A 25,327-nucleotide genomic window follows, 5' to 3' on the forward strand; every position below is an offset into this window, starting at 1 on the left:
ATCTGAGTCATTTGTAAGTTAAATACTAAAACATCACTGTGCACAGTGGTTGCAGCAAATGCCAGAAATCCCAGCAATTGGGGAGGCTGAGGCATGAGTTCGAGGCCACCAGCTTCAGTGAGACCTTGTTTCAGAGTAAAAAATAACAAAAGGATTGTGGATATAGCTCAGTGGTAGAGTACCCCTGAGCTCAACTCAATAAATAAATAAATAATTTGAATTAAATTAATACTAAAATATCAATTTTAATGACTCTTGTGAATTTTGTTTTGTATTCACCTTATAAACCTATAACCACTGTCTGTATTTTGCAGAAGTACCCCTTCTAACAAAATAACCTGTGTTAACTAGAGAGAGTAAGCCATCACCTACAGGACAGATGGGATCTGTGTGAGGATGGCCTTAGGCCTGAGCGTAAGCAACTGGATTTTAAAAACTCCAGTTTGAAACCTGCAGTCTCACCAGGCACATCCACAGAGCCCTGCAGTAAGGCCTCAAACAACTTACTTCCCCTCACCCTGATAAACAGAGTGAAGCCCCCAGCAGGCTGTCTTTGCCAGATAAGAAGGGAAGATCAGGGTGGAGACCACCAGACCAGATGTTTCTGACCCCAGGGTCAATGATGTCATAGAGAAATCTGGTGGTAGCTGATCAGGATTGAAAGGGGTCAAAAGCCCCCAAAATTAGTATAAATAATAGAGCTGATGAACAGGGATTCAGCCAGCCAAAACAAGGATGCACTGGAGAGCCTGATGAAGACCTGACATCTCATCACTTGTCATCTTTTCCTGATCCTCGGTGTGATCCTCACCACTCTCAAACTCTACCGCCTTGTCTGGACCCTGGTGAGAACCGCAACTTCTCCCTAGGATTCTCTCCTCAAGCGGTTGTCCACTCCACGCCAGGAAAAGCCTGCCTTGGTTCTGGACCTGATCACCGTGGTCTGAGTGAGTGTGCATCTGCTGGACATAAAGCCTAAGGCTTGAGACTTTTGAACTTAGCATGCAGAGGGAATGACTGTCACTAGCCTGTCATGATTAAGTGTGTTTTGCAGTGCCTAGAATTAATCTAGAATTGTTTGCTGTGAATTGATTATGTCTATTGCAGTGCCTAGCATTAGGATTGTCTTTTTTTTTTTTTATTAAGAACCTATAGAATGAAATTGTATCGAGTAATTTGAGTGAAAAAAGCAATGAAAGGGGCAAAAGTGCGTGGACATTCTTTATTTCTCCCCTAGACTGCGTATGTCGCAATTTTTGGCCCCTCACGACAATATGAAACTAACTCCCAGTACTAATACTGATCCCAACTAAATGGAATGAGTAATTGTAAAATTCCAAAAGTTACAATTAAAACAAACTATTCCCAGGGCTGGGGATATAGCTCAGTTGGTAGAGTGTTTGCTTCATATGCACAAGGCCCTGGATTCAATCCCCAGAACCACACACACACACACACACACAAAAAAAAAAAAAAAAAAAAAAAAAAAAACTACTCCCACTTCAAGGTTGGTGGACCTAGTGGGGCATGGTGGTGTATACCTATAATCCCAACAATTATGAGGATGAGGCAGGAGGATAGCAAATTCAAGGCCCCAAGCTACTTAGTGAGACCCTATCTCAAAAAAAAAAAAAAAAAAAAAGACTGGTGGACATGACCTGTGTTCAACAACCAAGAATTGGAGACCAAAGTCAAAGAAAATAGAGGTGTAAGGAAAAACAAACAAATAAAAACTATGCTTTGGCCCTTGCCTTCAAAGGTCAGCCAGGACCCAGAGAAAATTGGACCTACAACTCCAGTGAGTCCACCCAACCTCCCAATTGGGGAGATTGTGAAGGCCCTAGAGAAAAGGAAGCTAACCAGTATCATTCTGCACAGAGGAGGGTCACTTGAGAGGGAAATGTCTCCAATGTTCCCAAGGGAAGCCATATGTGGTCATCAGTCAGCAAGACTCTGACTCATCCTGGCAGATGGCACAACTGGTAGAGGAAAAGACTGAAGGAGTGAAGAGGTGTTTCATAGTTCCTAAAAAGTAACCCTGAGGAATCTTAGCTCACTTTAACAGTGGGAAGGAAAGAGGTTACTTTTTGGTCACCTCCTTGGTCTCAAATACCCGGCAAGATCATATAACCAAAGACACATGTACTAATGTGAGGGTAAAGTAAAAGTCAAAGTACAGTCATGCATGAACATTTAAAAGGAAAAGACGTTAGTCCTTTTAAATGTAACTTGAGAATATATACTTACATTAGCCCTATCCAAAGTAAAATAAGATCTTATACATGTTTGACAATAACTATCAAGAGCCTCTGCCAAACTCATATTTATCCTGAACTAATTTGAGTCTGCTTTTTTTTTTTTTTTTTAAAAATCCAGATCTTAAGATGTATAGACATGAGAAACTATTAAAAATTACTTGCCTAACCTCACCTGGCTGTTAACACAATCAGGACCTTTGACTACTATACTTCTTAATCTCCAAGTAAAATTGGTAACTTCCAAATTACAACAATTCCATGATGAAGCCCTTTCGCTCTTCTCAGATTTAGTCACTGTAAAGGCTTGTCTCCAGCACAGTTCTTTAAATATTACCTGGCACAATGTTCCTATACACTGATTTCTTCTAGTGACTGCTCATGGCCTGGATGCCATGGCTGAGCTCTCATTGACTTATAACATGGTCCATTCCTTGATGGCCGTAGTCCTACAAAACAGGAGTCTGAATAATCCTCCAAGAGGAGTGCTGTCTTTGTGTCAACAAAACAGGTCAGGGGGCTGGGGATATAGCTCAGTTGGTAGAGTGCTTGCCTTGCATGCACAAGGCCCTGGGTTCACAGCCAAAAAAAAAAAAAAATCAGGACGGATTCATAAACTAATCACCCAGGCATCACAAGTTTAGGGAGAAAGCAGCCCAGGGCTAGTTCTCTTGGAAGGAGACTTGGGCATAGTTCTCTTGGTTTTTCCCTTCTATAGAACTATTAGCTTCAATCTTCTTTGATTCTCTTGTTCATCCCCTATTAACCCTCCTCATTAATTTCATCTCTTCCTATCTAAAGGGCATCAACCAAAGGCTTGCTGGGGATTATCAATGTGTTGTGTCTGAGGTCCTGCTGCTATCATCAGCTGTATTAGATCATGTGAGATGAAGATTCCAGTAGTGCTCACCTGCCATCAAATGTCTCCTCTTAAGCTAAAGCAAAAGCCCCCAAATTTCTTTTTTTTAAAAAATGTATTTTATTTTAAAGAGAGAGAGAGAGAGAAAGAATATTTTTAATATTTATTTTTTAGTTTTCGGCAGACACAACATCTTTGTATGTGGTGCTGAGGATCGAACCTGGGCTGCAGGCATGCCAGGCCAGCGCGCTACCACTTGAGCCACATCCCCAGCCCCTCCCCCAAATTTCCTATCCTGACCACTTGGTAGCAAGGAACCAGACTCTGAAAAAATTGTTGCCCCTGACTAGCAGGAAGCAGTCAAACAGGTGATCTGTTGCCCCAAATCTTAAGTGTTTCAGAATTCTGAGTCCTTGAGGGACTCAGAATGTTAGAGTAGGCAGGTAGACAAAGATATAAGTGGGGGGGATGGGAAGAGAAAGAATAGGGCTCAACCATCATTTTTTTTTTTTTTTTTTTGTACTGAGAATTAAACCCAGGGAAACTTTACCACTGAGTTACATCCCTATCCCTTTTTTAAACTTTTTATTTTGAGACAGGGTTTAAGTTGCTTAGTACCTGAGCAGCTGGGATTATAGGCACGTACCATCATGTCCAGCAGTTCTCCATTTTTTTAAACTATGAAATCTTACTCACTTAGCCAGGCACAGCAGTTTGGGAGACTGAAGCAGGAGAGTTACAAGTTCTAGGCCAATTTCAGCAACTTAGCCAGGCCTTATCTCAAAATTGAAAAACAAAAAGCTAAAAGAACCTCTTCATTCATTTAATTGGGCAATGGGTGAAAATATATTTATAAGGTTGTTTCCTAAAGTGTTCTTTACACCTACAAATTGTAAAATAGCCTAAATGTTAAAAAAAAAAAAGGATTAAGTTATGACACAGTCACAACAAACTATCCAGTTACTAAAATTATGTAGATAAATAATAATCAGAGGAAAGAGAAAAACCACCATGATGTATAGTGTCAAAAGCAAGTTAAAAAGTTGTAGGGCTGGAGATGTAGTTCAGTGGTACAGTGCTTGCCCAGCATGCTGATGGTCCTGGTTTGAAATCTGTACCATTTAGACTTGTGTATACGAAGATATAAGTATAGGGGCTGGGGTTGTGGCTCAGTGGTAGAGCGCTTGCCTAGCTTGTGTGAGGCACTGGGTATGATTCTCAGCACCACATATAAATAAATAAAAAATAAAGGTCCATCAATGATTAGGGAAAAAAAAAGGCTAGAAAGAAATATATTTTAACAATTTTTTTAAGCATACTACTAAACCAAGCTTGGTGGCACATGCATGTAATCCCAACTACTCAGGAGGGAGCAGGAGGATCATAACATACTCGAGGCCATCTTGGGCCACTTAGTGGGGCCCTGCCTCAAATTAAGAGTTGTGGGGAAGAGCGGGGACCCTGCGGATTAGTTCAGTAATAGAGCACTTTCTGGGCATGTACCATTGTCCCGGGTTCAATGGTGGGGGGGGAGGTTCTCTTTATATGCTCTCAACAATTTGATGCACTTGATGGACCCACTTATGTAACTCTTGTAGATCCTATGCTCTTGCAGGCTTGAAATCCCAACTCCTATTTTTCATAGCGTCTAAGTCGGTCCTTTTCACGCAGCACGAACTTAATACCTGTTAAACTGAATGTGCCTTTAACTTGGGTCCGGGGGACCCTGTCTTAAGTATTAGCGATCACACAACATTCAGAATTTCTTTCCAAGAAACGTACAGGTGAGTGAACATGAGGCTTTGTGCACTTCCACGCACACCCTGGTTTCCTTGCTTCATCTTCTTTCTCCCCTCTGCCTCGCCAGCTGGGTCAGGAGCCCGAGGGTTCCCAGTCCCAAGGGTCCCTGCACAGCCCAGAGAGCTCCGCAGTGGACGCCAGGACGCTGTACAGCTGCTGTGAGAGACGCGGCGAGGCGGGGCCTGCGCTGCGCACGTGGGTTTGCGCGCTCTGAGCGCCGGCAGCCGGCCTTCCGGCGGAGGCCTCCATCTCGCGTTCTGGCCTGCGAGGTCCACAGGAGCTGCTGCCCCTACTCAAGATGGCGGCGCCGGGAGAGCTTGTCTTATGACCCAGGCGCGGAGGTGTAAGGCTCATGGCAGCGGCCGAGCAGCCGACCCGGGAGGACAGAGAGGAGGAAGAGGAGGAGGCAGTAAGCACTCTGTCGGAAGCCTGCACCGCAGTCGCAGTGATGGGTGTGCGGGCGGGGGGTGGGAAGGGCTCAGGGATGCCGTCGGCGGGAGGGAGGCCCCCTGGCGCCTGGGCCGCTTCCCGGTCCCGGGCGCGCAGAGCTGGGGAGCGTGTGGTCTCAGTCTTGATTGCCCCACCACAGTAAGAATGCAGAAGTGCTCGGAAGGTACCTTAGGTAACGTCGCTTGCATCCTCTCATTGGAAACCGGACCCAGTTTCCACAAAGGTGGACGGACTCATTACAATGGGAATTTTTGGCTTTTTATATTTATTGCCTATTCCTGCTCGCTCACATGCTAACTAGCTAAAACTCTTCTTTCTTCCAGCAGGAGCAGTTTGTTCTGGTTGAATTATCGGGAATCATCGATTCAGACTTTCTCTCAAAATGTGAAAATAAATGCAAGATTTTGGTGAGTCTTCTAGGATTGGGGGATTGTTACAGATTTTCTTAAAACAAAAATTACTGGTGAATGTCTGCAATCCAGCTACTCTGGAGGCTGAGGCAGGAGAATTGCAAGTTTCAGGTCAGCCTGGGTAATTTGAAACAAAGGACTTCTAAGACATAACATGTTGTATCTTAGATTATTACCTGCTTTTTTTCCCTCCATGCAGTTCTGGGGATGGAACCGAGAGCCTTGAACATGCTAAGCACACCTCTTCCACCAAGCTATATTATGCGCTCTTATCCCTTTACCTTAAAATCCCTGGAATACTTCTCCCAAAACTTTGTGTTCTTATCGTTGATTGAAATATACCTTGCTACATGGGTATTAATTAAGTAGTCTTCAAGTTGGAGCTCCTGGGATGAGAGCAGTGCTTATCTTGCGCTTGCTAGAGCAAGTTGCTCTTTAGTTTCCCAGTTTGGAAAATCATTTTCCTTGGTAGGGAGGTCACACATTGAAGGCTTGTTCTTTCGATGATATTTATGATCCTTTATTCTGTTGTAGGGAATTGACACTGAAAGGCCCATTATGCAATTGGATAGCTATGTCTTTGCTGGGGAATATGAAGGTAAGAAGATGTCAGATCAAATTCCTTTTTATGGGGCTGGAGTTATGGCTCTGTTAGAGGCTCCTGAGAGGAGATAGGTTGGAGCCTCAGCACCACATAAAAATGAATAAAATAAAAGTACTGTGTCATGATTTTTTTAATTCCTCTTTATATATATCTTCCAGAGAAAGTAGCTTTTTTAAAAAATATTTTTATTAGTTGTTAATTTATTTATATATATCTGGTGCTGAGAATGGAACCCAGTGCCTTACATATCCAAGGCAAGTGCTCAACCACTGAGCCAAAACCCCAGCCCTCTCTGTTATTCCTTAACAATTTGTCTTTGATTTTTTTCTGCAGATACTCTTGGAACATGTGTTATATTTGAAGAAAATCCTGAACATGGTAAGTAATTACTATGCAAGTGAAACTGATTTTTTTTTTTTTTTTTTTTTTTTGCCCTCTGGGGATTGAAACCAGCCAGGGCATTTTTATCACTGAGCTACATCCCCAATCCTTTTTTTTATATTTATTTTTTAGTTGTAGTTAGACACAGTACCCTCATTCATTTATTTTTATGTGGTGCTGAGGGCCTCACACGTGCTAGGCAAGCGCTGTATACTGCTAAGTACAACCAGCCCCCCAGTCCTTTTTATATTTTATTTTGAGACTACAGGGTCTCCCTAAGTTACTGAGACCTCTAATGTGATCCTCCTGCCTCAGCCTCCCAAGTTACTCAGTTTATAGCCCTGGTTCCTGTAATTTAACCCCTATTTAAATTGTTTGTTTGTTTCATCTACATTATTTGTAACAAGCTTGGGTTTGGTGGTGCATTCCTGTAATCCCAGCAGCTTAGAGGCTGAGGCAGGATGATCTCAAGTTCAAAGCCAGCCTCAGCAACTTAGGGAGACCCTGAGCAACTTAGCGAGACCATGTCTCAAAATAAAAAATAAAATGAGCTGGGGATGTGGCTCAGTGGTTAAGTGCCCCTGGATTCAATCCTTGGAACCAAAATAAAATAAACAAATAATTTGTAACATACCATATATAGTAAGTTTTAAAATTAAACATCTCATGTGCCTAATTTTCTAGCTGCATCATATTCTACCATTTGCCAAGCTGACTCAGATTATAGTTAAAAAACATTCCTGTATTTCCAAACTTATTCTTTTTTCTTTTTTTAATTATTTTTTAGTTATTGATGGACCTGTATTTTATTTATTTATATGCAGTGCTGAGAATCAAACCCCATGCCTCACACATGTTAGGCAAGCACTCTGCCACTGAGCTACAACCCCAGCCTCCCAAACTTATTCTTTTCTCTTGTCTTCAGAGGTAATGTCCTGAATTTGCTGTTTATCTTTCCTATATTTAGTTCTATGTTACATATGTATGCGTCTACATACAATAAATATCACTGTTCTATATATTTTCAAACTTGACCTGGGGTATAACTCAGTGGGAAAGCATTGCCTAGCAGGTGCAAGGCCCTTAGTTTGATTTCCCTGGCACTGAAAAGCAAAAAACAAAAAATTTCTATAACATGCTAGGACTAGGTGTGGTATACACCTATAATCCCAGCAACTCTAGAGACTGAGGTAGGAGGATCCCAAGTTTGAGGCAGGCTTCAGCAACTTAGCAAGATCCTAACCTACTTAATGATACCCTATCCCAAAAGAAAAAGGGCTTAGTGATTAAGCACAGCTGGGTTCAATCTCTGGTGCCAGTTAAATAAATAAATAAACAATGACGTGCTATACAAATAATTCTGTAACTTTTTTCTCTCATTTTAGGATTGAGATATGTTTTAGGATTCTACTTGTTAATATATACATAGTGCTAATTTATCTCTTCCTTGCTGCTTAGTATTTTGTGACTGTATCACAGTTTATTCTTTATTTCTTTTCCATTTTACTGCCATTATAAATGGAAACTGATATTATCCTTTTTGTTGTTGTTTCTAGTATTGGGGATTGAACCCAGGGATGTTTTACCTTTGAGCTACATCCCCAGCCCTTTTAAGACAGAGTCTTGCAAAGTTGCTTAGGGCCTTGCTTAGTTGCTGAATTAGCCTCAAATTTGGAATCCTCTTGCCTCAGGTTGCTGGGATTATAGATATTTACCACCTTGCCTAGTTTGATAATACACTTTAGATAACATGGTGATATGTTTTTTTCCTCACTATAAAAGTGCTCCTAGCTTGGTGAGATGGCACACACCTGTAGTTCCAAATATCCCCCAGTTGCTCAGGAGGCTGAGGCAGGAGGATTGGAAGTTTGAGGCCAGCCTCAGCACCTTAGCAAGACCCTATCTCAAAACCAAAAAGGGTTGGGGATGTAGCTCAGTGGTTGAGCATGTCTGGGTTCAATCCCCAGTACCCTCTAACCCCAAAATAAAAAAAAGAAAGGAAGAAAGAAGATTGATAAGTGTGTTGTCTTCAATTTTAGTTGAGTCAAGTGTAATTACTGATTTGACCACATATCAATAATTTCATTTTCAAATTGTTAAATATCTCTAATACCAGTTTACACTCAAAGAGCAATATATAAGTTTTTCATTACTTTACATCTCTGGCTCAGAGCCTCCTCTTTCTGCCTAGATCCACATGATTCTAGCAGCAATTGTCAGCATTTTTTTTTTTTTTTCTGAGCCTTCTTTTATAAATAGAAGTGTGTCGGGTGTTGGGGTTGTGGCTCAGAGGTAGAGCGCTCGCCTCGCATGTGCAAGGCCCTGGGTTCAATCCTCAGCACCACATAAAAATAAATTTAAAAAAATGTATTAAAAAAAAAAAGAAATGTCCTCTCTCCAACCTCTGGAATCAAGTAATAAGACTTTGGTCTAGCACTAAATATTTTAAGTGCTAGAATTATAGATCCCATTACTCTATGGCCAAATTCCTGACCTCAATTTCCCCCTTTAGGATTTGAGCCTATGAGGTCTATGACTCTAATCTCACTCATAGCTTTGCATTTCTCTCCCTTGTAGGTGTGTGTTGTTTTTGAATCTAGTCAGGGTCTTCAAGTGGTAGTGTTTTACCTATCATTTCTCTGTGCTTGGAACAGGAGAGATAAATTGTACTTTGAACTTACTGTACCATGATAATAGGAAGTAGTTTAGTCAAACTCCATAAACTGGAATTACTATGGCTTAGCATCATTATTTGCTGGTATCAAGTAGTGTGATAATTGAATTCATTTTATGTTCCAGTGGATGCAGAAGGCAATAATAAAACACTGCTAAAATACAAATGCCATACAATGAAGAAACTCAGCATGACAAGAACTCTTCTGACAGAGAAGAAGGAAGGAGAAGAAAACATAGGTTAGTTCACTTAATTCTCTGAACAGAGGTGCTGTAGTATTGTATCCTATAATGACACATTGCTAGCTGAATGGGATGGCAGACACCTGAATCTCTGACTTTGAAAGCTGAGGCAGGAGGATTGCAAATTGAAGCCAGTCTCAGCAAACTAGTGAGACCCTGTCTCAAAATAAAGAGGAAAGACGCTGGGAATGTAACTGAAAAGATGGAAGCAGAGTACTTGCCTAGCATGCATGAGACCCTGGGTTCAATTTCCAGGACTACAAAAACAAAAAAACATGTTGCTGCCAGGATATTCCCTGTACTCTGTAGTAATAACTGTATGTAATATGTTCAATTTTATCTTATTTATTTTTTAGTCCTGGGGTTTGAGCTCAGGGGCATTTTTACCACTGAGCCATATCCCCATTCCTTTTTCCTTTTTATTTTGAGACAGGGTCTTGCTAAGTTGCTGAGGCTGGCATCAAACTTGGCAATCCTCCTGCCTCAGCCTCTTAAGTCACTAAGATTTCAGCCATGTGCTTCAGAGCCCCACTGTAATGAGCCTGTTTACAAGCCAATATCAGTGAAACCTAAAAATTAATAGACTTTCATTTGGGTTAGGAGTGTATCTCAATAGTAGAATGCTTGCCTAGCATATGTATAGACAGGCCCTGCAGGCTGGGGATATAGCTCAGTTGGCAAACTGCTTGTCTTGCAAGCACAAGGCCCTGGGTTCGATCCCCAGCACCAAAAAATAAAAATAAATAAAAATAGATAGGCCCTGCATTCAATCTCTAACATCACAAGAAATAAGTTAATGAGTAAAATTGAGAATGCTGCATGAAAAGTACCAAACAGATTTAAAATTCAGCCGAACTTGAATATGGGTGAGGAAAGAAACTAAGAAGTTTGCCAAGAAATGTTATACGATTTCCAGGCCTTAGGGAATTCAGCAGTGTTTCTCTCTTTGTCTGTTTCTCTCTGTGTCTCTGTTTCTTTCCATCTTTTCACAAAAAGTCAGCTTGAAAATGGAGTAGTTATGCTAGTGTTTGGCATTTCCAAGGTATAAATGCAGGGCATCCCCTGGGAACTTGGCAGAAGAAGCAACCTTCCCCAACAAGCTCACAGTTGGAGGAAGTTGGCTTTATATGCAAGCGAAACTGTAGGACAATAATTGTTCATCCTGAGTCTAGTTCTTAGCATCCATTTAGTCTTCTCTAGTTGTTGACATCACAGTCTAGAGACTGTAGAGCAGAGTGTCTTGCCCCACACAGGCACATGTTTGTGGAGCTTAACACATAATCACTTCATGGTTTAAAACTTCATTGTTCAACAACATATTTGATATTCTACTCAATTAGATGCTACTCACATGGCTTATTAGATTTATTGTTTTAGGCAAGAAATAAATATTTGAAGATATATCGATCATATAGAAAGTAAGTGCACCACCCTATACACAATTACATAGAAACCTTTGTTCTTATTGTGTATATCCCCAAACTATTCCTTTTTCATGTGTCCTGTTAAAAATAATAGGAAGAAAGTGCTAGGTTCAAGAATGAGCTTGAAAGGGAAAGACATATCATAAGCTTAGCTATTATTTATATTTTCTTATTAAAGGAAATTCAGAATTTCTTCTCATGGTATTCACTATTAGATTATTAATCTAGTTCTTTGGGAAGATATGGATATTATGTTCAGTTAAATAAATTAACAACCATCTGTAAGTCTGTACTCTCTCAATTGCTGCATAACAAATAACTCCTAAATTTGATGGCTTAAAGCAACAAAACTAGTATCTTACATTCAGTAATCAGGAATTTAGGAAGAATAGAGGTAGGTGGTTCTGATTTAGGGACTTCCTGTGATTTTGCAGATATCTAATGGAATTCAGTGGATTCTTAAAGGACAAGAGGGGGAAAGAAAATGACTGGCATTATTGGAACAGATTTTGATTGTGGGGGCTTAATTGAGAGGTGAGGGCTTTGCCTATGAGTGTGGAAAGGAGCAAAATTGGTTTCAAGGTGATTTTTTTGTTTGAGACCTTTCTTATTTCATTCACAATTGAATGTTCCAATTCATAAAATTATGAGAATGGTGCATTCTACTGTCATGTATAACTAATTAGAACAAATTAAAAAATAAGAAATGAGAATGAGAGGGGTTGGGAGTACAGCTCACTGATAGAGCATGTGTTTAGCATATACAAGGCCATTGGTTCAATCCCTAGCACCCAACTCCACCACAACAAAGAAAGCAAGAAAGAGGGAGGGAAAGGAAAGAAAAAATGATATGAAAGTCCTGACTTGGAAGGTAATATAGTAATATCATATATTAAAATTGGAGGGAAGTAACCGTTTTCTTTAAGGCATGAGAAGGCAGTGAGAACTTAGTTTCTCAGAATGAGTCAAGAATTTAACTGGAGTGGCTGGGGTTATGGCTCAGTGGTAGAGTGCTCTCCTAACACATGTGAGGCACATAAAATGAAATAAAGATATTGTGTCCACAATATCTTTATATCAGCACCACATAAAAATGAAATAAAGATATTGTGTCCACCTACAACTAAAAAATAAATAAAAAAGGAAGAAAAAAGAAACTCTTAAAAAAAAAAAGAATTTAACTGGAAAAGAGGCATGGAACAGTAATTGTGATTGTGATGATACATACTCCATTCCAAGGCCTCTGTGGAAAATGAAAATTACATAATTATTTTATTGATATTTATATTTGGTTTATTTTGGGGTTTTGCTTTGACATATTCATTGGTTGAAAATTTAAAGAAAAACGGACAACTAAAATTTCTTTTTCATGTTTCTTTCTTGGCCTGCCCCCTATCCCTGCCTAATTAGGTGGAGTAGAATGGCTACAAATGAAGGATAATGATTTCTCCTACAGACCTAACATGATTTGTAGCTTCCTACATGAAAATGAAGATGAAGTTGTAGCTGCAGCCTCAGATAAACCTTTGGAATTGGAAGAGCGGGAGATTCAAATGAAAGACAGTTCAAACCGGATCTATGAACAGGAGAAATCACTGCATTTGGAAACAGAGGAGTCAAGTCCTCTTGTTGATATCCCTTCTTCTGAGATGGAAGGTTCTGTTTTTATGGAAACTCAAGGTGCTCCCTTGGAAATCACTCCTAGATGAAATGATTTTCATATTGTTTTTGTTGGCCATACATTTCCAGTTATAGCACAATTTTAATATGCCATAATCATTCAGGACCAGACATAAATTAAATTTTTTAAGTATGGTTTAAATGATTGTAGGGGCGTTTCTCTTTTATTTTGATGAGTACATTAAACTGGGAGTTTACCAAGGTAAGAAAAAATTTTCTATAGCAGCTATCACAAATTACTATAAACTTAGTGACTTAAAACACAAATGTACTGTCTTGTAGTTTTATAATTCAGAAGTTTGACACTTGTCTCAGCCTAGCTAAAATCTAAATGTTGGCAGGTCTGTGTGTTCCTTTCTGGAGGCTGGGATGAGGATGAATCCATTCGCTTGTTCATTTGTTGGTACAATTCAGTTTTTTGTTGATAAAGTATTGAGGTCCCATTTCCTTGCTATTTGTCAGATAAAGGCCATTTCTAGAGACCACCATGTTCCTTGGCTCATGGTCTCCTTGTCTTCAGAATTGGTGTGTGCCACCGCACCTGGCTTTTACTTCCACTTTTAAAGTACTATTTAATTACAGTGGGCCCACCTGGATAATTTCCCTCTTTAATTTGTCTGAATTACATCTACATCTGGGTGCAGTGGTGTATGTCTAATCCCAGCAAATTAGGATGCTGAGGCAGGAGGCTTGTAAATTCAAGGCCAGCCTCAGTAACTTAATGAAATCCTAAGCAATTTAGCAAGCACCTATCTCAAAACATACAAGGATTGGGGATATAGTTCAATGGTAAAGTGCCAGGGTTCAATCCCTACTACCAAAAAAATAAATTACATTGAAGTCCCTTTTTTGCCATGTAATTTAATATACATAGGAATAGAACCATTAGGATATTGTAATCTTTGGGATCCATTTTCAGTTTACTATAATATTTTATCTAAGAACTGAAAAAAATTTTAAGTGCTTAAGGATAAGGGGATAATTCCTAATATTACAATTATAATTTCACTCCTTTTCCACTTGAGAAAGTTTATTGGAATTCAACCATAATAGTCATCTTTATTATAACAGTAACCTAGATTTGCTCCGCTCTATAATTTTTTTTTTTTGATGTAAATATTTAGTGCGGGAAGCAAAATTAGAATCTTGGGCATACTCTACCACTGATCTATACCACCAGCCCTCCCATTTAAAGTAAATTATTCACAAACTTTGATACTTTGTTATAAATTGGCTGTATGGAATTGCCAATATTTGATTGTTTCTGACTATGAACCCAGAAATTTGATGCATGTATACTACTAATAATAAGTTAAAACACTTCATATTAATTACGTGTTACAATTGATAGAAATATAACATGGAGACTGCTAATTGCCTGAGCCATTATCTCTCCACCCCCTTTGTGTGTGTGTTGCTGAGATTGAGCCCAGGGCTTTGTACATGCTAGGCAAGTGCACTATCACTTGCTGTATTTACCACCACTTCCTTTTTTTTTAAGTTGTAGTTGGACATAATACCTTTATTATTTTTTTTTATTATAGTTTTTTATGTGGTGATGAGGATTGAACCCAGCAACTTGCACGTACTAGGTGAGCGCTCTACCACTGAGCCACAACCCCAGCCCCCCTCCCGCCTTTTTTTTTTTTTTAAATTAGTTATACATGACAGTAGAGTGCATTTATGCACTATGGTATATCATACATAGATGGAATATATAATTTCTCATTTTTCTGAGTGTAGATGTTGTAGAATCACATTGGTCATGCAGTCACATATATAATGTCTGTTTCATTCATAACTATCCTTTCTATACCTACATCCCCTCCCATACCCTCCCATTACTTCCCTCTACCTAATCTAAGGTAACTATTCTTCTTTAGTGCCCCCCCCCCCCTTATTGTCAGTTAGCATCTGCCTTTCATTTATGTCCTTTGGATATAAACCGCGGAGTGGGATAGCTGGGTCAAATCATGGTTCCATTCCAAGTGACTCTTTTTTATTTTGTTTGGAAACACGGTCTTGCTAAATTACCCAGACTAGCCTCTGGAGTAACTGGGATTACAGGCTCCCTTTTTTACTTTGTAACAGAATCCCAGAATTTATTCAGGTTAACAAAGTCCCGGCTTCCTTTGCAGATACATGTAGTCATATGATTAAAGTTATGGCCACTGATTTGGACGTGGAAGTGTTCAGTGATGCTATAACTGAAAGGCGTAAAGGAAAGTGTGTAGGTTTATCTTTTTCTTCTTGCTGAAACATGGGTATGGGGGCATGAGCCCCAGCAGAGTTCTTGGGTTTTAAGGTAACCTTGGAAATAGAAGCCATTATGGGCAAAGAAACAAGATAGAAACTGGGATGGGGCTTGATAGTGCACGCCTATAATTTCAGAGACTTGGGAAGTTGAGGCAGAAGGATCGTTGGGTTTGAGGCCAGTCTCAGCAACTTAGCATGGCCCTAAACAACTTGGACAGCCTCTGTCTCAAAAAATAAAAAAGTATTAGGGATGTAGCTCAGTGGTAAAGTGCCCCTGGGTTCAATCCCCAGTACAAAAAAAAAAAAAATAGAAATTGTATTCTGATAACTGTGGCACTGCACTTGATGAGTTTACTTGTCAGCACTCTTTGGATACTCACAAGGCAAAATAATAATGGAATGTCATCTGTAATACTTGGTAATATTATTTATAATTAAATATGACTCCTTGGCTAGGGATTTAACTAAGTGATAGAGTGCCAAGTGTGCAGAAGGCCCTGTATTTGACCCATAGCACTCCAAAAGAAAACAAAAAGACTGCTCATTGGTAAACTATATTGGGATAAGGAATACTGACAAGTGCTGTAAATGCCCATTGTAAAGCATGGACTTTGGGATTCCTTAATTGTGGTGTTTATATTGCAGAGATCTCAAAGCTACACTTATGGTCTGTTTCTGTTATTACTGGTGAGTGCCTCAGTCCATTTTCTGTTGCTATGTGAAAATACCTGAGGTTTCAGGAGAGGCTGTCATTGCCGGCTTGGAAAAGTGTCTGCATTTCTTTTTTTGGGTACTGGGTATTAAAACCGGGGGCACTTTACCACTGAGCTACATCCCAGCCCTTTTTATTTTTCATTTTGAGATAGGGTCTTATAAGTTGCTTAGGGCCTCACTAAGTTGTTGAGGTTGACCGCAAAATTGTGATCCTTCTGCCTCAGCCTCCATTTGCTGGGATTACAGACATGAACTACCACACCCAGCTCCAGCTGACTGCCTTTCTTGTTTTGTCCCTTCCTCCATATTTAAAGCTAGCAATGTATGTTCAGTCTCTCACTATGACCTCAATGACCTCAGCTTCTGTTTTCACATTTTTTCTTTTCTTTTTTTGGTGGTGGTAGGGGGATACTGGTGATTGGACCCAGGGGTACTTTACCATAGAGCTATAGCCCAGCCCTTTTAATTTTTTTATTTTGAGATCTTGCTAAGTTGATAAGGCTGGCCTGGAACTTGGAGTCCTTCTGCCTCAGTGTCCCCCAGTTACTGGGATTATAGGCATGTACCACAGTGCCCAGTTTCTTCTCTTATATAAAGTCCTTTTGTTGTTGGATTAGGGCTCACCTAGTGTACTCTTTTTTTTTTTTTTTTTTTTTTTAAACACAATGCCTTTTATTTTTATGTGGTGCTGAGAATCCAACCCGGGTCGCGCCCGCTGAGCCACAATCCCAGCTAGTGTAATCTTATGTAATCCTTAAATAACATCTGCAAGTGTGATATTCACTTAATTTACAAATTCACAGTTTCTAGGGATTAGGATGTGGACGTTTTAAGAGGAATTTATTCTTAGACTACCATACTGTCATATTTGAGGCTATCTTAGCCTTTTCATCACTGTGACCAAAAGACCTGACAATAACAATTAGAGGAGGAACAGTTTATTTGGCTCTTGGCTTCAGAGGTCTCAGTCCATAAACAGCCAACTCCATAGCACTGGGCCCAAGGAGAGGCAGAGAATCGTGGTGCAGGTGAGCTGTGGAGTGACAGCTCAGAACATGGCAATCAGGAAATGGAGTTCCCACTCACCAGGAACAAAATATAAACCCCAAAGTCATTCCCAGTTGATCCGTATCAGTGAATTAATGCACTGATTGGGTTCAAGCTCTCATAACCCAATCATTTTACTTCTAAATTTTCTTGCATTGTCTTGCACATGAACTTTTGAATACCGCATATCAAAATCATAACAGATACTTAAATTGGGGAAACAAGATGACCCATATGCCTGCCTTAGCATATTGCCTTGAGGGAGTTTCCAAGTTACAGTGTAGGGAGGAGAATCTAGATGGATCCTGGTGATTTTCCTAGTTGAGGAGATGGAACAGGGATTCCAGAAAGACCAAGAGAGTTAGAGTTTACAGACCAGAATTCAGAAGAAAGAAAACTCCAGAGGTCTGCAGAAGGTTCTAGACTCCAGTAGAATTGATGACCTGTGTTTCAGAAACCACCAGAGCAGGGGAAAGGACCACATGAACAATCCCTGGAGCTTAACTAGAAAAACCTCCTAGTTCATGAGCATGGGATAGAACACTTAGAAGGGTTTTGTCTCAATAGTGAGATAAAATGAGCCTAAATATGGCTCTTTCCCCACCTAACAAAAGCTTAAAAACAAGACCTGAAAGGATCAAACTGTTTCCAAATAGTTGCATCTCAGAACACTTGAGAATGTTTTTTAACATCTCTACTACCCAATTAAATTCAAAATGTCTTAACATTCAATAAATACCAGGTATAGAAAGAAATAGATAAAACCCATAATGAGAAGAAAAATCAATAATTCAAAATTGATCCAGATCTGAAAACTCAAGGTTGGGATCAATATTTGTATTTCTACAGTGCCTGGGACTTAGGAGGTAAAAAAATATTTGTTGACTTTTTATAAGAATGTAATCCTTTCAAGTGGCTTTGTGATTAAGGAAGTAAGTTGGAAGTTGATTAGGAAGAAAACAAGTTGAGTACATATGAAAATATGTATATGGTAAGCATGGTGATGATGGTGGTATAATTGAGGAAAAGTACATGATTGGGCCAGTTTGACCAATGAACTAAGATCAGTAGTTTTTCAGTTTTTGTTTTTCCAGGATTCATTCCCTAGGCTGCTCTGCTGAAAACCAGGAAAATAGTTATTGCCAAAAAGGTGACCTGGCTTGCTTGTTTAATTGAAGATCAGAGAAAATGACAACGGTTAAATTTTAAGATTTCAAAGGAGGGACTTAAGGAAAGGGAAGTTTATTTTTCATACTGGGGATCGAACCTTACTACTGAGCCACATCCCCAGTCATTTTCAGTTTTTATTTTGGGACAGGGTCTTGCCAAGTTGTTAAGGCTAGCCTCAAACTTGCTATTCTCCTGCCTCAGCCTTCCAAGTGCTGGGATTACAAATGTGAAATTTAACTCAATTTTGACACTATCAACTTGGAATTAGTGTCACATTCCATAGGTAAGAGATGAAACCTATAAGATTGCCTGCTGCCTCCTCATTTTTAGATACTAATACAAGTGATAGACCTACAGGTTACCTACAACTTCTATCCGACTTGGTTACCAATTGAATATTCCCATAGCCCCCTCCTCAATTTCAATCTTTTGCTTAAACAGCTCACAGAACTTGGAAAAATGACTCGGAAAAGTTTATGAGGTTTATTATAGAAGGACATAACTCAAAAACATCCAGATAGAACAGCTGTATAACAAGAAAGGACATGGAACATCATTTCCTCTCCAGATCACTCTCCCATCATTTCTTACTCACCAAACCTTGTCATTTGGGAACTTTGTGAAGGCTTCATTAGTAGGCATGACAGACTAAATTGTTGAATATTGGCAATTAAGTCAGTTTTCAATCCCTGGAGGTCAGAGGGTGGGACTGAAAATTCCAACATTCTTGCTGTCTGTTCTTGAGGTGGGGCCTTGGGATCTTGCTATGTTGCCCAGGCTGGTCTTGAACTCAGCCTACTGAGTTGCTGGGATTACAGTCATGCCATGCTCAGCTGTCTTTTTTTTAGTTTTTGTTTTGCTGTGGTGGGCATTGAGCCATAGGACTTACATGTGGCAAGCACTCTACAACTGAGCTACATTCTCAGTCCTGAAAGTTCCAAAAATTTTTTTAATATATATTTTTTATATAGTTTTATTTTATTTATTTTTATATGGTGCTGAGGATCGAACCCAGTGCCTTGCATGTGTGAGGCAAGCGCTACTGCTGAGTGACAACCCCAGCCCCAAAGTTTCAAACTTTTAATCATGTGATTATTCCCTTGGAAACCATTTCCTATCTTGAGGCTATCCAGGATTCCCCAACCATTACAGTATCTCAGCATACCAAAAGAAAAATTACTTCAGAGATTACAAGAATTTGGGGGGCTGAGTGCCAAGAAATGACTGAAACCAAATACATTATACCCATCTAAGTTCTTCCTACCTTATGACATCCAAACCCAAGTAAAGTCCTACTTTTAACTATGTCAGAAATAGTCACCAATCCAGAACTATCCCAGATTCCTTAAGCTCTCCACTGAATTCTGTCATATTTTGTTTGAATATCTTGTAGCAGACTTATTGTTTCTGGTGACTGCCATAGAGAATGACTCAACAAAAGAGATGCAAAACGGAACCAGACACCAAGATTTTATCCTGCTTTTACGTTTGGTTTGATACTGAGGATTGGTGTGCTTTGCGATTGAGCTACATCCCAGTTGTTGAGCGTACTACATCATTAACATAGATCAACACTTTGTATCTTTCCATGATCTCAGAATTTATTGTAAAACAAATCCACAGGCTACCTCACTTTCCTCAGTGGCACTTCACTGAATACTTGTGGGTCACCTGGTAGTTATAAGCCAGGCAATCACAAATTTTTTTTATTCCAATCTTAATTTCTAATATCTATCCCACGTAGTGGGATGCGTGGCTTAAGTGTTATAGATATAAGAAATTAAGAATTAAGGGGCTGGGGATGTGGCTCAAGCGGTAGCGCGCTCGCCTGGCATGCGTGCGGCCCGGGTTCGATCCTCAGCACCACATACCAACAAAGATGTGTCTGCCGAGAACTAAAATAAATAAATAAATATTAAAAATTCTCTCTCTCTCTCTCTCTCTCTCCCTCCCTCCCTCCCCTCTCACTCTTTCTAAAAAAAAAAAAAAAAAAAAAAGGGTTAAGGCAACCACAGGAGTTCAGGAGTCTGAACTGCATGAGAGCAATGGCAGAGAGCAGATATGAATATAAATAATCTATGTAGGTGGTCAGATAAGATTATGAACCAGCCAAAGACCTTGCTCAGGGTACAGAGCTGTCAAAAGCACAAGAAGTTATTCTAGGCCTAGGACAGTTTCACAGTATTATGTAGAGTGGAACTTGCATGCTTGTCATGGGAGGAGAAACCACTCTGCTAAAATCCAAGGAGAGATTCAGAGGTTTAGTCATGGGTGATTTTCCTGGGCAAGACTCATGAATAACCAGGTGATGGGGTCAGGGTGCCACTGCCACTGTGTCCAATCTGGGGGTGCTTCTTCTATGGTCCTTAAGTTAAGGGGGTTGCATTATTTAGTGGTCTGGTGTGTTCAATAAGCTCATAGGCCTCCTTTTTCCAATATGAGTTTTATATCCCATGCATCCATGTACTTCTGATTAATTAATTAAGCTCACAGGTGATCATTCTTTTTATTTTTTTAAATTTTTTTATTAGTTGCTCAAAACATTACAATGATCTTGACATATCATACATTTGATTCAAATGCGGTACGTAATCTTAATCTTAAAAAACACTTTTGTTTATTTTTATGTGGTGCTGAGGATCGAATTCAATGCCTCACACAAGCTTGGTGCGTGCTCTGGTGCTCTGCTATTGAGCCACAACCCTAGCCCCAGGTGGTCATTCTTATTAGCACAATTAACTTAGCAGACTGTGCCAAGCAGATAGTATGTTTACTTGTGTAGACAAACTATAGTCATTCCACCTCAGCACTCAATGGCAAACTACTACTTTACAAAATGGTCTAACAGGTTTAGGTACAACCTGAAAACTGCTGTTCCATAGGTCATGTAGGAACTCAGAGCAAAGCACAGTCTGCTGCTATCCACACAAGTCTTTTTTATTTTGAGAAAGGGTCTGATGCTGGCCTCAAATTTGCAGTCCTCCTGCCTCATCCTCCCAAGTCCCTGAGATTGCAGGCTCACAAAGGCACATCATATGAGTACTTATGTGCATGCACATATTTATATTCAGAACAGGCTAATCCATGGAACATAAAGTGGATTCAGTGGTTCTCAGGGATTGGTTGAAGGGGAAAATGAGTTGTAATACTACTGGGTGGGGTGAGGTGTTTTTTTTTTTTTGGTACTGGGGATTGAACTCGATGACACTGGATCACTGAGCCACATCCCCAGCCCTATTTTTTTTTTTTTTTTTAATTTAGAGACAGGGTCTCACTGAGTTGCTTAGTACCTCACCTTTTGCTGAGGTTGTCTTTGAACCTGCGATGCTCCTCCCTCAGCCTCCGGAGCCGCTGGGATTATAAGCGTGTGTTTCAGTACCCAGCCGAGGTGGGGTTCTTTTTGAGGCGATAACATATTCTGAAATTACTGTTGATGGTTGCATCTCTTTGTGAATGTAACAAAACCCATTGAATAGTACACATAAAGGCGAGAATTTTATGGTAATTTGGGGGCTAGGGTTGTGGCTCAGTAGTAAAGAGCTCTTGCCTAGCACATGTGAAGCATTGGGTTCAATCCTCAGCACCACATATAAGTAAACAAATAAAATAATGGTATAGTGTTCATCTACAACCACAAAAAACTTAAAATATTTAGAAAAAATTCACGATCAGCGGTCTTTTGGCATGCCTTTTATATACTAGGCAACTACGGTTGTCATAAACTGTCTTGGAGAGCAAGTGTCACATGCCAGTAATATAATTGACAAGGGAGGCTGAGGCAGGAGGATGGAAAATTCCATGCCAGGCTCCCTAAGTTAGTGAGACGATGCCCGGCCCGACCCCCGACCCCCCCCCCCCCCACACACACACACAAAAAAAAACCCAGAAAACTGCCTTATCGGAGCTTAAAGTTCTATCAATGGTGTTTCACATTTTGTTTTTTAGTTACTACATGAGTACCCATCACCCTTTCAACCTTTTTGATATCCTGTGTTCCCTAAATACCTGACTCCAGGTACACACGAGCGTGTACATCAAGCTGAGGGGCCAAGTCATTTTAAGTATTATTTCAATTTCTGGGGAAGAACCGAAGCAAGGTAACCAAGGCAACGAAACGCGATCTGACCCAAGATGGCCGTCAGGGGCGGGGCAGTCTCCGGAAGTATCGTCACTACGGTTTCCGGTTCCGCTTGCTAGGTTGCACGAGCCCGCTTGGTGTAACCGTGCGACTTCTCCCTTTCTCGAGTCTGGGGCTGTGGTAGTCATGGACGCCTTGGATCGAGTTATGTAAGTTCATTGGGATCCTGCCTGGGGAATGTTGGGAAGAGGGTGCCCTGGGAGGAGAGCGATATTGCCTGTGCTGCCATCTCTCTTTTGGTGACCGCTCCCGTTAACGCGGGTCTTCTCCGCTGGTACAGCCTGCCGGGAGACTTGAGAGCGGGAAGCCTCCAACTGGGAGCGGCAGCGTGAGAGGAGGGACGGAGACGTTGCCGCTTTTATTCCAGTCTCTCAAAAATGTCTTGACTTCTGGAGTGTGAGTGAGATGGTAGAGGAAGGGGTTAAGAGCCCAGGCCTCAGAACCTGACAGGTCTAGGTGACTACCCGGGCGCGTGCACAAGGCTTTGAAACTTGCCATTAAACCTTGTAGATCTCAGTTCACTCTAAAATAGTGATCATAATTCGTGCTTCATAGCACTGTGAGTTTGGCGAATGTACCTACAGCTTTTGCTACAGCATTTGGAAAATGTTCATTGGCGTTTTCTTTTCCTTCCAGCTTTGCACGCTTGTTATCTTGGAGTTATCCTGGAGTGATGTTTATTTTAAATTCGTACAAAAAATATGTATTGAGCTCCTAAATATTTCTGCTCTGATTGGCAATGGTTTTCTTGGGCCTTGCCGAGGTTAATGTGTAATCTAAGTGATTGTTTCTTTTTAGTCATTAATTCAGAGATTTTGCAACCTACTAAATCGTTAGGTGTTGGGACTACAAAGATGAGTATGACTAATTTTCAGTGTAATAGAGGGACAAACAGTTAATAAAACATGTAAAAGTGTTTTTTGGTATTCGTTGCTGATTCGTGAGTAGTAATAAACCACATAGAATATAGAGCGCATACCATTTGTTGCCATAAAGTCATTGCATATTTTTTCTCTTTGGTTTTTGTACTGAGGGTTGAACCCAAGGAAGCTTAAACAGTGAGCCACATCCCCAGCCTTTTTTGTTTTGAGACAGGGTCTCGCCAAGTTGCTCAGGGTCTTGCTAATTGCTTGAGGCTAGCCTTGAACTAGCAAGCCTCCTTAATCACTGGGATTAAAGGCATATGTCACCGTGCCTGGCTCACACTACATATTTCTTGATTTGATTTAGTAAATAATTTGTATCTTTATTAACCAGTAAATTATTAAAAACTTTATATGTGACATTTATCTGGAGAGGAAATTCTAAACTTTTTTTTTTTTTTTTTTTTAAATCCAGGGGTGGGGAGGGACTAAACCCAGGACCAGTGTATGGTAGACTAGATAAGCTACTCTCCACTGAGCTGCATCCCCAGCCCCTCCAATGCAACTTTGTAAGAGATCATGGACTGTGATCCAGCAATTCTGGAGATTGAGAGAGAAGGATTATAAATTTGAGGTCCAGCCACAGCTATTTAGCAAGAACCTCAAAAACAAAAAGGACTGTGGCTCAGTAGTAAACTGCTTCTGGGTTCAGTTCTCACTACCAAATATAAAAAAGGATTCATTCATCATACAGCTCCTGGAAATTTTATTCTCTTAAGTCTCCTGAGAATTGTTTAGAGATGAAGAGTAATATATGAAAGAATACGCCTTCACGTAGCTTTAAACAACAACAACAAAAAGCAAACCTTTTCTAATCTTGTATTGAACTTTTTGTTTGTAAGCCTGGTCTCATTATGTTGCCCAGGTTGGTCTCTAATTCCCGGGCTTTAGCGATCCTCCTGATTCAGCCTTATTAGTTCTACATGGGAATTTAAAGTTGTGTATATTCTGTGTTTCTTTTCCTTCCTGAAGTATTCATAGGACCAGAAGAAGAAGGGTCATGGTTATTTAAGAGAGGATGAATTCTTTCAATAGATGGCTTAGAACTGTTTGAAAAGCAAGATGCTTGCCTATAATGTTCACCATTAGCGGAGGCAAAGGTGACACGCTTTTTTGAAAAGAAATGTATAAAATCATGGTACTCCTAGGCTGGGATTATAGTTTAGTTGTAAAGTACCTGGCATGAACTAGGTTCTAGGTTTAGTCCTTCATACCACAAAAAACAAACAAACAAACAAACAAACAAAAAAACCCCACAAAACAAAGCATGTAGTTCTATTTTCACACCATAATGTCAGAATAATAATTTATTTTCCCTTCTTTGTTTCTTAGGTAATTGTCTTAGATGAGTTTTTAAATCTAGCTCATTGTGAAGTTGAGCCTTATTACTAGCTGCATGACCTTAGGAAGATTACTTATCAAGTCTTTGCTTTATCTATAAAGTGAAGATCATAAGTGTACTGTCTCTTAGGGTTGTGGTGAAAATTAAGTCTTTTTTTTTTTTTTTTGAGAGAGAGAGAGAGAGAGAGAGAGAGAGAGAGAGAGAGAGAATTTTAATATTTATTTTTTTTAGCTTTTGGCGGACACAACATTTTTGTTTGTATATGGTGCTGAGGATCGAACCTGGGCTGCACACATGCCAGGCGAGCGCACTACCGCTTTAGCCACATCCCCAGCCCAAAATCAAGTCTTAATATCCAAGATTACTCTTTGGTAGTTATTAGACTTTCTCAGCAGTGATGTTGGAGTGAGATAATATATACTTCCTGGTAGGTACTTGGTCTTAAATCTGGAAGAAAAGATAAGCAATACCTATATTAGTAAATAATATCTATATTTAGTAAATATCCTATATTTAATAAATATCCACAGGTTGATCAGCTGTTGATATACAATTCTTTGTGTTAGTGTGCAGGGTACAGTTTGTCTACTTTAAATTTGGGAGGGGGGGAAATAAAAATAATGTCCACTTGAGCCCTTTATTTGCTTATTTATTTATTTATTTAAGATTCAATTAATTTTAATTTTTATTTTTATTTATTTTTTTATTGGTTGTTCAAAACATTACAAAGTTCTTGACATATCATATTTCATACATTAGATTCAAGTGGGTTATGAACTCCCATTTTTACCCCAAATACAGATTGCAGAATCACATCGGTTACACATTTTTATATAATGCCATATTAGTAACTGTTGTATTCTGCTATGCTTATTTATTTTTAATTGAGTTGGGATATTTCTGTGTTGTCCAGGCTGGCCTCAAATAGCAATCCTCCTGCTATGATTATAGGTGTACA

The 25,327-nt window shown here is 39.8% G+C and overlaps 2 protein-coding genes across 5 annotated transcripts in view; both read left to right on the plus strand.

Moving 5' to 3' along the window:
* Positions 1-5,134: 5,134 nt before the first annotated feature.
* GTF3C6 (general transcription factor IIIC subunit 6) lies at positions 5,135-12,925 on the plus strand. Of its 2 annotated transcripts, none has more exons than XM_081293632.1 (6): positions 5,135-5,323; positions 5,694-5,771; positions 6,309-6,372; positions 6,712-6,756; positions 9,559-9,672; positions 12,510-12,925. In XM_081293632.1, the coding sequence occupies exons 1-6, from the start codon at positions 5,267-5,269 to the stop codon at positions 12,806-12,808; spliced, it is 657 nt and encodes a 218-aa protein (XP_081149758.1). In that variant the 5' UTR covers positions 5,135-5,266; the 3' UTR covers positions 12,809-12,925. The 2 variants fall into 2 exon arrangements, with proteins under 2 accessions (XP_081149758.1, XP_081149757.1); XM_081293631.1 differs by having other exon boundaries at positions 5,138-5,323; positions 5,691-5,771.
* A 9,226-nt stretch (positions 12,926-22,151) lies between these two features.
* Positions 22,152-25,327, plus strand: part of RPF2 (ribosome production factor 2 homolog) — a 31,077-nt gene continuing 27,901 nt past the window's right edge. Inside the window, exon 1 of one of the 3 annotated variants that reach the window (XM_081294036.1) lies at positions 22,152-22,253. In XM_081294036.1, the coding sequence (XP_081150162.1) occupies positions 22,231-22,253 (23 nt within the window). In that variant the 5' untranslated portion in view covers positions 22,152-22,230. Of the gene's footprint in view, positions 22,254-22,288; positions 22,561-25,327 lie in introns of those variants that run through there. The other 2 variants (XM_081294038.1, XM_081294037.1) reach the window with 2 other exon arrangements.

Source organism: Spermophilus citellus (genome assembly GCF_964194105.1).
Source record: "Spermophilus citellus genome assembly, chromosome: 5".
Taxonomy (NCBI): domain Eukaryota; kingdom Metazoa; phylum Chordata; class Mammalia; order Rodentia; family Sciuridae; genus Spermophilus; species Spermophilus citellus.